The sequence below is a fragment of the Pteropus vampyrus genome, unplaced genomic scaffold, assembly GCF_000151845.1.
Source record: "Pteropus vampyrus isolate Shadow unplaced genomic scaffold, Pvam_2.0 Scaffold43, whole genome shotgun sequence".
Classification (NCBI taxonomy): Eukaryota; Metazoa; Chordata; class Mammalia; order Chiroptera; family Pteropodidae; genus Pteropus; species Pteropus vampyrus.
Window position 1 is genome coordinate 3,531,741 of NW_011888824.1, and position 12,259 is coordinate 3,543,999.

The 12,259-nt window shown below is 30.2% G+C and overlaps 1 protein-coding gene across 1 annotated transcript in view; it reads left to right on the forward strand.

Annotated features, from left to right (window-relative positions):
- Positions 1–12,259, forward strand: part of PTPRK (protein tyrosine phosphatase, receptor type K) — a 498,113-nt gene that overhangs the window by 459,548 nt on the left and 26,306 nt on the right. Inside the window, exons 14-15 of the mRNA XM_023529837.1 lie at positions 6,666–6,826; positions 8,645–8,680. Coding sequence (XP_023385605.1) covers positions 6,666–6,826; positions 8,645–8,680 — 197 coding nt within the window. The remainder of the gene's footprint in view (positions 1–6,665; positions 6,827–8,644; positions 8,681–12,259) is intronic.

The window sequence follows — 12,259 nt, forward strand, 5'->3', positions numbered from 1 at the left end:
ACTAAAATTTTCCAGTCCCTTCAGATCTGATATGAGAGTAAGAAAATGACTTCTGATTATTATGTCTTCACTCAGTTAAAATTGGGTTAAACTAATCGGTTTTATTTGTTATTTATTTGAAAATAGTTGTTTGTTATTAGAGTCTTTCTCATCCATAGCCTTCTGTTTTAGAAATAACCCAAAAAAAACCCTTAAAATATAATTTCCTAAAGTACACTAAAATAATCTCTAAGCATGATTTTTTTTTTTTTTTGGTGGGAAAATGCTCTGACACTCTCTAAAATTGTATAACGTAACAAATTATTTTCTGGTTTATATTTTAATATATTATTCTGGTTGAATAAATGAGCCTCCTATTAAAATGTTCAATGTTTGAGTTTTTCATAATTATGGTTTAATTGATTACCTTTTGGTATAAAGTATGCTGGGGCTTTTGTTTCTCTTCCTCACTACCTCTATGACTAGGAAATGTTGCAATTTTATAGATAAATAAAGTTACATATTTAGATTTATTACCTTCCTATATAATATTATAACTAAATTACTTGAATCCTTTACTTATCCAAGCAACTTCATAGTGACTTTTAGTTATATGTTGTATGTCACACACATATCCTGTATGATTTAATCACAACTATGTTTATTATACATACACAAAAGCATAGATATAACAGTATTGGATAGTATCAAATTTAGATAAACAATTTAGTATATAATATAGTTTCCCTTTTAATACAAAAATTTATAATAAAAATAATAGATAGGCAAATTATGTTAGCCTTTTATGATCTTTACTTTTATGGGAAATTTTTAAGTTTCTCAAGACTTTATCCCTCACTGGGAATAATATATATAAGTATATTTCTCATGTTCAAAAAAGTTCTATGTATTTTTTATTTTTGTGTAAAGAAATGGTTTGAAATTCAATTTAGTAAAATTCTACAGCTGAGGGTATAAAGTAAGTTTTTTTAGGCTAAGAAAAGGGATATTGCATCTTTCAAAACGCAATGTCATTTTTTAGTTTAATCGCTGTTGAATTATTTCCAAATGTATGCCATTTTTTCATTGGTTATGTATTATATTTTAAATGTACAGCATGAATACTTTAATAATTCCAAACATAAATTTGAAATTACATTTCAATACAGTAAATGTTTGTGTATGATATGGTCACATACATCTACTGTAGAAATATCTTTATGTATATATGGCATATGTTACATATGTATATTCACATAATATATGTATGTACCTCTGTACCATTAAGATATAATGACTTGTTTATAATGTTACATATGTATATTCACATAATATATGTATGTACCTCTGTACCATTAAGATATAATGACTTGTTTATAAAAATTTAGATATCATTCTGCATATATTCTATATTAACCTAATAGATCTTTATGTTTTGTATCTAAAGAAAAATAGTCAATTTAGTGTACAGGTTCTATACACAGCTGTTCCATCTGTCATGACATTTTGATGGTGATGGATGATATTATGCTTAATTGCATGTTGAAAATACACAATCCATTTAATTTTTCTATTTTTTTGGCTATAAAAGAAATGTCAGCATGGTATTTTTTCCCAAATTATGTATTTTAAATTTTATTTTTTATCGCATATCTGTCTAATTGCATGGCAAATATATCTAACCAATGCATGAGCAAATTGAAATGCAAACAAAAAAAACATGGATTTTATTTGATTTCATTTTATTTTTAACACACATTTTTCTGCTTTATTGAATGTGACAGAGTCACGCTTTTCATTCACCATTGCTTCTCTTTTTCCACTGTCTGTGATTTGCTTGCCAGGAGGAGCTACTATTCTTACTCCTACTACCTGTAAGTAGAAAATGGGTGATATACGACTTTACGTGTGTTAAAGATGCAGTATCCCTTTTCAAAAAAAAAAACAAAAACAAAACAAAAGAAAAGAAAACAAAAAGCAGAATGTTTGCAATTTTGGTAACATTTCAAAAAAATGTTTTTTCTTGACTCTAAAACTATAAAGTTTACCTATGAACTTATTTTGTTAATCTTTTTAAAAAGGGATATTGTATTTCTATATATTCAGCTACTTTTAATTTTTATTTTCAGTTTTCCATAAGTAGCTTTAGACTATAGCCCAAGACATCATTTATTTACTTAAGCCAAATCTGTACCTTATCAATATGATACCTCACTCATCTGGTAGAGATAGTGACGATCTCTCTAATTAGTGACTACTCATTAATCCCTGTCTTTATGTAACACTGTTATATTTTACAAAATGACCCAAGTGATGTATTCATAGAAGAACCATTCAGAAGTGCCTTCATGGGATGCAAATCACATAAGGACTGATTGTGATAACATCTCTCTCCATATTTCCAGGATTTCAGGATGTTATAACTTCAAAATGAACACCTTTGGTCGGGCCATCTAGGCAGTTAGTATGCTTTTGTGAAAACAAATGGATAAAATCATAAATTGCAGAGACAAATAAAAATTAGCTTTAGAGAAGAAAAAATGTTTAACTTAAATGGGACTATTTAAAAAAAAAAGTCAAAAAGAGAAAAAGAAAAGCTCCTTCAACCTGCACAAAACATACATAGGTGTCACATATTTCCTTTTCTCTTCCAAAGTCTTGGCTCTTCCTATAATTAGGTATGAAATGCTAGTTTAGATAAGGATGGAGAGTATTGTCCACTCTATTTCCCTAGTTATTTTTAGTATATTACCTTAGGTGCCAGAGTATTCATCCTATCCAAAGGAATGATACAACCAAGTGTTAGTAGACATTGCTTAAGGATTGTGATTACATATATTTTGGGGCATATATCCCACAAATTTACATCACGAGGTAAATTTAATCCAGCTTTACAACAAAATTTGGTTAGACTCTCAATGACTATAACAGAATTCTGCCAGCATTTTAAATATTATAAACATATGACGTCTTAAAATCTGTTAAACAAGCACACATAAACTAACAATGCTCCTAGCTTATTGTGATGAATCATAATATTCTTGTAAATTCATGTTGGTTGAAGCCAAATGTAATTAACTGTACCATTTCATACAATGATGGAGCACTTTTCCTCTTTGTAGCTCACCCATATATATCCACCTGCAGAAGCTTATGCTGTTGGCTGCTTTGATAATGAAAGTCATTTTCAGATCTGTCAAACTCAAGTAGTTACAAAATAAATTGCTTAACTGTCCTGAAGTACATATTATATATGCTTGTTGCTCAGAGGGAGACAAAGCTTCAAACATACAGAAATCAATAAGTATTTAATTATATCAGTAAGCTTCCCATTAACCATATATGTATTGAAAATGTTAGAATTGGATTGCCTTTTAGTGACTGGATAACATATCTGTATTCTAGACTAAGTACTAGGTTATGATACTGTTATTGTAATACTTAGGGCTACTGGCATTATTAATCATAATTAGAAAGAAAGTCATGAAGATATGCTTTTAAAAGCTGCATAAACATACCTAGTGAAGCTAATCTGAAATAATTTTCAAATAAATGTAGAAATCAATTAGAGTAGAATTTACGAGTAAGCCAGATGTGATTTTTTAGCTAGCATTCATTGATATCATCATAGTAACTATCAGGTCTTGATCAAAACAGTTAATTTTTATTTGTTTTCTAATAACCTCAATGAAAGCCTACCTCACAGGGTTTTTGTGAAAATTAAGGTATTAGAACCAAACTGGTAATGCATGTCTGGCAGATATTAACAAAGTTTACATTCTGCTGTAATTTGACAACTAGCAAAGGTTTGTAAATCTGAAAAGTAAAAATCCTTCATTGCCATGAAAAGTTTTACCTGTTACACGTATGACAAATTCTTTACTTCATATTTTTCCTTAATCATAAAACATGTATAAATTATACATATTTTTTTTTAAAATAAAGCCTCAAAGTTTAAACATGCCTTTTCCATTTACTATGAACTGCCTGTCTTCAAAATTTGAACATTATTTTTAACCAAAATTTCGAGTTGTGTTATTGTTATTCAATTTAATGTCTTAAGTTTTTTGAGAAATGAATCCATTCTTTCTTGCCAATGAAACAAAGATTAGAAGTTATTTCTTCAACTATCTCTTTTGCTGTTTCAATATTTTAAAATGGCAAAACATTTGTGCCACGTTCACATTCTTTTCAAATATATAACAACTAATGTTTTAACTTCTAGAGTAAGTAGGTACTTCATATTATAGTACATTTTGTAATATGGCATTAAAAAAAATGTCGGCAACTGGATATAAGAGCTTAGGCTTTGGAACCAGATCTTATTGGGTAAATAAACTTGAACAGGTTATTTAACTTGTCTGAGTCTCAATAAACTCATCTATACAATTAGAATTTTCATGCCTTTTTCAGTAGGTTGATCTGAGAATTAATTGAATTAAATGAAAAGTGCCAAGCATATAACAAGCCTAATTCATTCATTCAACAAGTATTTATTTGAGTGTCTGCTATGTGCCAGACAACGCTTTAGTGCTAGGAATATACAAATGGTTCTTCCTTTCATAGAACACACAGTGGGAAACAATTAAAAGGGCATTGCTATGATATGTGATGAATGTTATTACATGCAGAAAGCATGATGCTATAAAAACATCTAGCAGAGAAATCTAACCTGAGACAGATTGTATTGAGATTAGTCGGAGAAGGTTCCCTGCTGAAGTGAGACAGTGTGATGAGACAGTATGGAAGTTAACCAGATACTAGGTAAAAGAACATTTTAGGTTGAAGAGCAAAGATCCTGTATCACAGCCTAGAGGTAAGTTTGGAAAGTGAAGTCTATAGACTAAAATATGACCTTGCAGATGATTAATTTGCCCCACACACCGTTTCAAAAAATAAAACCACTTGAAAAAATCAAGAAATTTAACAAATATTCAGATTCATCGCTTGTCTTTTAAAATAGGCTCTTTGGCAAGTTGCCCCCTAAACTGCTCTCCAGTTCTCCATAGTCCCCACCCTTCTGTATAGTGTCTTACCACTGGCAGCAGCACTCATTTATATTACCTGTCTGAAATCTGTGAGGTTTTTATGGTCATTTTACCTCTTAGCCTAGAAAAAAGAAATAATAACTCTTTAAATGGGTAGAGCAAATATTGCTAATAAATGATGCTGGTGGTGACAGTGGTTGTGGTGGTGTAGTGGTAGTGATAGTAATGGTGGTGGTGAAGGTAGTTTTTATTATTCTTTTGTCATTGTTTTCTTATGACTGGTACTGTCATTATCATTATTTTTCAAATGCCTCTTTGATCACTAAAGCTTTGTTTATGACTGTCTTATTTAGGCATCAGATCTGCTGTGTCATTATGTTGGGTATATTTAGTATATGCCCTCTGAGGTCAAGTATTATAATTCTTAGAGGAAAATATCCTATACAGGAGTAGCTCTTGAATTGCTAGATTAATTTTTTATAGGAAAAGCCTTTGGACATAAGCACGACTATTAAATGGGACTTTAAAAAAGTATTTGTAGCATGTTTACTGTAGTACAGATACTAATGAGAATCAGAATAATTTATCCTAATCTGGCTGAGAAATGGTATTCTTAAAACAACTAAAGAATATTTCCATTATGACACAAACTTAGAAACATAATTTGGCTGCTACAAGCTTTTAGAGTGCCTTTATTTATATCATATATAAATTTCCTTGTTAATGTGATGTAAATGTTTTATGTACCTTTATTAGTTTTTTTATTGCATGTTTCATGTGTAACAGCCACAAAGAACCAGAATGTATTTTATATCTATCATATGTAAGATAAATATATTTGTAGTTGAGTAGCTCAAAAGTCTAACTTCTATTTTCCAAGTCCCCTAAGTTATTTGCATTTATAAGGCATTTATATAGTAGATACTCTATAGAACCACGTGATTCTGAAACAAACTTTTAGGATTTGACCATATCTGTAATTCAAGATTATGATCATTTGTGTAATACATCTTTATACCATTTTTCAAGCTTTTCTCAAAGTACTTTTCTTATACAGTAGATATTTTTTTCCCATATAGTTTTGTGTATTTGCATTATATCTAGCTGTGGTCGATTCTACAAGTCTCAGATTAGGTTTGGATTAATGTAATAAATGTATATTGGTAAATACGTTAATGACACACATGTTGCATTTTTACTGAATAATAATACAGATAATGAAGAATGGAATTGCTTTGTATATTTTAATTGGATCACTATAGTAAAATCAACTGGAAAAGTATTAATGTTATTCCCCAGAAGAACTTCTAAAAGTTGATAAAAAAATTAATCACCCAAGAAGAAAATCAAAACAGCTTTAGCTTAAACAGCTCTAATAGGGAAATACTTACTTATAGTTTTAATGAAATATAGTTATATTTTATATAATCATTTATTTTAATGATCAAATACAAGAAATGATGAAGTTCGGGTTGAGAGCTTGAATATTGAAATACCCATATGAAAATAAAATAGTTTTATATCAATCAATAAATATTGTTTGAATATCAAATTTAATTCCTAAAATTATGGCCAGTTCTTAGAGTTTCTAAACTACATCTATATCTTTATCCTTGGGTTTTCCTGACTACTTATTGCCGGTGTCAACTCACCTTCAAACCTCACACTAAGGTTTTCCTTTCGTATTCGCCTTGGCAGCAAGCTTGCTAAAAAACGCAAAGATGCTATGGGGAACACCCGACAAGAAATGACTCACATGGTGAATGCTATGGATCGAAGTTATGCTGATCAGAGCACTCTGCATGCAGAGGATCCTCTTTCCATCACCTTCATGGACCAACATAATTTTAGTCCAAGATGTAAGTTCTTCATTAAAATTTTTCATAAATGACTTTCGAAGCTCCTTAAGTTCCCTCTGAATTCAGCACTCTCTTTACCTTTTAAATAGTGAGAAAAAGTAAAAAAGAGTAATGGAAGAAATAGCTAGGAAGAGAAAAATGATAGAGAATATTATGGAATTTATAAGAACTTATTTTGTCTTGATACTAGATTTACTTTTAAGCTGCATAAATTTTATTACTATATCATAAGAGATTCATATACCACTTAGACCAAATCATATGTCATTGCTTTAAGTTAAAATACTTGATTGCCTATGTAAAATTAGTTTATGTCAGAATTCATTTATAATTATTTTGCCATTTGAGTCTTCCTGTATGCAAGATAAAGTTCTTTGTGAGGTAAGAAACATCATAATTTTTTTCTGGGAATTTTTGGCATGGGTAAAATTATTCCATTAAAATATTCTGGAGAATTTCAGTCACAAAAAAAATTTAACTAAGGGAAAGAGGAATCTACATACTCAAGTATCTGGTGTGAAGTCCAAAAGTTTAACTGAATTGGGGGATTGGCAGGGAATGATAAAATCTATTCATCCATCGACCCAACTATTCATCCATCCATCCAACAGTCACCTCATTTATCCTTCTATCTATATTAAGAATGCCTAATGCTGATCTATAAAGGCAGGACTTTTAAAATGTTTCCACTTAAGTACTGTTTAATGGCAGTCCTATGAATTTTATATTCTTTTCTACAGCACTGTGTTACCTAAATTTAAGTAAAATTACCTGACTCTGTTTTGTCAAATTCTTAAGTAGAAAAGATGTTTGAGGAAGGCAAATCATGTTTATCTTTGGCCTTGTATACACAGGGGCATTCTGTCACAGATCCCAGAGTTTTGCTTGCCCTATTTTGGAAAACATGTATATAAGAGAAGAAGTAAATGATAGAATATTATTTCTTTTACAGATTATGAGCATATGTAGTAGTAAGATTGAGAAAATGAAGCATTTGTAGGTTGTATACAGTTATGTCTTTTCAGAAAGGGATTTTTCTTTCTTCTGAAATACTCAGTTTGGTGAAAATTTTCAGAAATTATTGGTCCTAAATGCTGCCCATCATTTTTCTACATCTCACCAAAGTAGTTAGAAATGATGTATGAGTCATCGTGGAATGTTATTTTAATCATGATTGGGGCTTTCTGATCTATTTAATTTTTGTTTCGCTATAAGTGATAAAGAAGAACATTACATATTATTGTTGAAAGTAAGTTTTGTTAAAAATATAGATGTGCCATCTCTCTAACAACTTGTTTTAATAGTTAATCAATTAAAGATTTGGAAGTATTTTTGTTCCCCAAACTTCTTTATCTATTGCCTATGTTTGTACCTTACTAGGAAGCTTGACTTTAGCAGTGTAACTATAAATATCCACATATGAACTTGGAGAAAGGATTAAATCTATTTCACTCAGTTAACTGAAAAATTATTTGGAATGAATATGAGATAATTATTTCTCTAAGTATACATTGCACTTGATAGATCTAAAATGCATGGGTTTCCCCAATTTTATAATATTTATAATGTCAAGTTGAATCTTTCTTGCTTTTTTAATTGAACAGAGTATTGAAGTATATAATTCTAGATGCACCTTTCCTGGTGTTTTGCAATAATCCAATCTGAAAGACAATTTTAGGTTTGCAAGTTATAGTAATTAAAAAGTTTAATAATTATATTTCATGAGAAAATATAAATCTGTTTGAAAGGGGGAAAAAAAGAGTGTAAAATACTTGAAGGCAAGACATTCCTTCATGTGCTTTGTTTTCCTACATACAGTGCCCAATGATCCACTTGTGCCAACTGCTGTGTTAGGTGAGGCCCTAATTTTTTATTATCTTTTTTTTTTTGCATGGATCACACCTCCTTGCATGGGTTATAACTTTGTCAACAGAGTAATTATTTGCAGTGCAGAAAGTAGCTTGATTTTAAAAATATACATAGTCATGGTCCTATCAGAGAACCCAGTCAATCTAATCATATCTACCGGATTTCAAATTAGTAAGGTATGCTTTTTTAAAGCAATGTATTAATTAATTCTTGGTTCTTTTAGATTTGCAGCAAAAGTACAATAGCCCTTAATATATGGCTTATGTTTATGTATTTAAGTTCTTAGAATGAACTGAATCACACACATATCAGGCCCAGTGCTACCTGAATAATTAGTTTATATATAAAAATCTACCTGATGGAAAGAGATTTTTTAAATCATCCTAATTTTATAGTAACTAAAGAAGACATTTCCAAATGAACATTAGGAATCTGTGAATTGGCTTTAGTTTTGTCTTTATTAAGAATTTGTAAATTCAGATAAATTTGCTACAATATTGATGTGGAGTTTTGCATTCTATATGCCGTTACATAAGTGTTATCTTTCAAGAAATTTAGAATAAGCCAAGGTGTACCACTATATAACATCTAAGTCAACCAGTATCTCACATATAAGTCCTCTTCAGATGCAAAGCTATATTAATTTTTAATCTAATTATATATTTATAAATGGAATGAGTTTCATTTCGATTTGTATGCTATTTCTTAACTGATTTTACACTGTTGATCAGCTTGCTGGTATGTTCACATGTTCTACAGCAGTGTTTTACCCCAGTGTTTCTAATATTTAAAATTTAACCAAAGATATGTAGAAATTGACAGGTAAATGTATATTAAAATCCCCAGTTTTTATGTTTTATATTTAAATTTCTTATGAATATGAAAATTTAGCTTACATTTTATGCATGATTTTATTATCCACATATTCAAAATTCAGTCAACATATTTTGAAACTACTACTAATTCAGTTATATAAAATACACCTCTTTTTCACTAAAATAATTATTTAAATTTATAATTTTATAATATAAAGAATATATATTCTAAAAGAATCTGAAAGTCAATATTCTCTTTTTCTGGTTACACTCTCCCTTTAATGTCCATATCAATAATGACAGAGAAGTGAACTGAGGAATTTGTCTCAAGGGGTTGCCTGATCATGTAGGGAAGGAGTTGGGAGTCATGATCATTGAGGAGGCATCAAATGCCTCTGAAAATGTCAGCTTCTGTTGAGCACTGTAGAGTGCTGTCAGTGTCAAATTAATAAGTAAAATTCAATTAAAGTTTTAAAAACTTACTGGAAAAGAGAGTATTTGCCTAAATGTTAAAATTTTATCACAGCATTGTTTTAAGAACATGTAGAATTGGGTTCAAGTCTCAGTCCTTCCTTGGACTCACAATATAAACTCAGGAAAATACCTTACATCTTTGCTTCTCCAATATGTAAAACTGTATTTCCTACCATATCTTTTTCAGAGTTTTGCCAAGAGAAAGTGAAATGATGTACATGAATTTTTACAAATTATAAAGTTCAAAAGATTTCTGTAATAAATTTCCCCGTGGAAATAGGATATTTATGTTTAAAGGAGACTAAAGTTAGCACAATAGAGTCATCAAATCTATTCATATGAACAGTCATTATGCATTTGATTTCATTTTGAAAGTCAAGCTGGTTGATTTTTTAAAAAATATTTCTTCTTTGAAAGCTAAATCTCTCATTAATCATATCATATGTAGAAATGATTTGTTGCATTTTTTCATCATTCTTGGAATCATGATGTTTATAGTTGTTTTACATCCAATTGATTTTGTGTTTATAAAGCAATTTTTGAAATCACTTCAAATATTGCTTGATATTAATATCTACTTACTAATTTAAGAAGAGCTTAGAAACTTTTCATATTAATTGATATATTTGTTTTTTGTGTTTTACTGCTTCATTGGGTTAAAGTCCCTATTACTGGTAAGTGTATTGCAAAGAACTCTAGAAAACCTTTCCATCAAGGAAATACTTGAAGTTATTATTCTTAAATGTGTAATAAAGATAATGACTAGTACATGTACTCTCACTGCTAGTCACATTATTAGGTGGTTTAATGAGATGGAAATATATTGAGATTAATAATTCATGTGTGATTATTTTGAAGAATACTGCTCATTGTAATACTGTATTAAAGATTAATGCAAAAAAGGGGTGCTATTTTCGGGGGGACATAATTATGTAAGATTTGAAATATGGGTGAATTCTGTGTTTCTCACTGAGTGTTTTACAAATGTAAATATTCTGCTGCTCCTGCAGATACAATGTGAGCTCTGGGGCTGCTCCATAAAGCAGCTTATTCTAGCTTGGGTGATTGCATTTTGCCTCTCTGACACTGTTTTCTTTGCTTATCCTAAGCCATATATTCTGTGATAATGCCCAAATCAGTAGCTTCCAAATTTAATTTTACGGGGAAGATGTATATATTCTTTATGTCATTCTATCAGTTGCAGTATTTTAGCAAAGGGAGATCATTTGATTATAGTCTCATAGGAAGAAGAAAAAAAATCTCATGAATTATGTTTGCTAGCAAATGTTTGTGTGTAGAGAGGTGGACAAAACCTGAATAAAAGGGCATTTATTCAGTAGTGTGGTTAGGTCACAACCAAATCTACCAAGGATGTTTTTGAATCAGTGTGGTATTTTTAGAAGTAAATGCAAAAAAAAAAAAACCATTCAGCCTAATAAGAGAAAGTGAAGTAAATGCAATCAAGCTAAATTATAGAAGCAAACAAATCTGATTGTGGGGTTCTTTTTTTTTTTTTCCTTCTCCAGGAAGAAAAAATGTTTATCATGGGGACAACAATTCATTTTTTGCCATATCCTATTTGTAGAGTTGGTAATAGAACAGGCAAATGTACCAGCATTTGAAATACGTTTAACTGTTAATTAAATATCATTCTCTACAGTATGCATTATCATTTAAAAAAAAGTTCCCCTAAGAGTGTACTTTTTCTTCTGTTAATGAGAATGGCAGTATAATGCTTTTCAAAGTAACACTCCGTCAAACATTTGGTTTTGTTTATTTATTTTTGTTTGTTTTAAGTGGTAAGTTTAAATGTGATAAATATGAGCATGCTTCTTCTCATTGTAATGATTAGTACTATGGTCATTAAAATAATATTTATTCTTCATAGGTAAAATGTTCTTGCTCTTTTCTTCCTTTTTATGATGGAAAGGTGCTTAAAAGTTTCTTTTCATTTGAAGCTCATAACACAGTTGGCATGGGGCCTACACTTAAATGTGGGTGGTAAGGGATTCAACTGATTTTAACTAATTCATTGATGGAAATATTTATTGACTGCTTTGCACCAGCCACTAAAAATAAAAAGAAAAATATGACTCTGTCTCTACACTGCAAGCATTCAGAATTTAGTGAGGAAAATAGACCAGTAAACATATGATTAAAATATAGAACAAATGAAATGAATGTAGACCAAAAGGCCATAAGAACATAAAGCAGCCCCAGGTGGCCCTAAAGCAGGAGCTGTGTAGCTCAGTCTGGATGGGCCGGGGAAGAATTC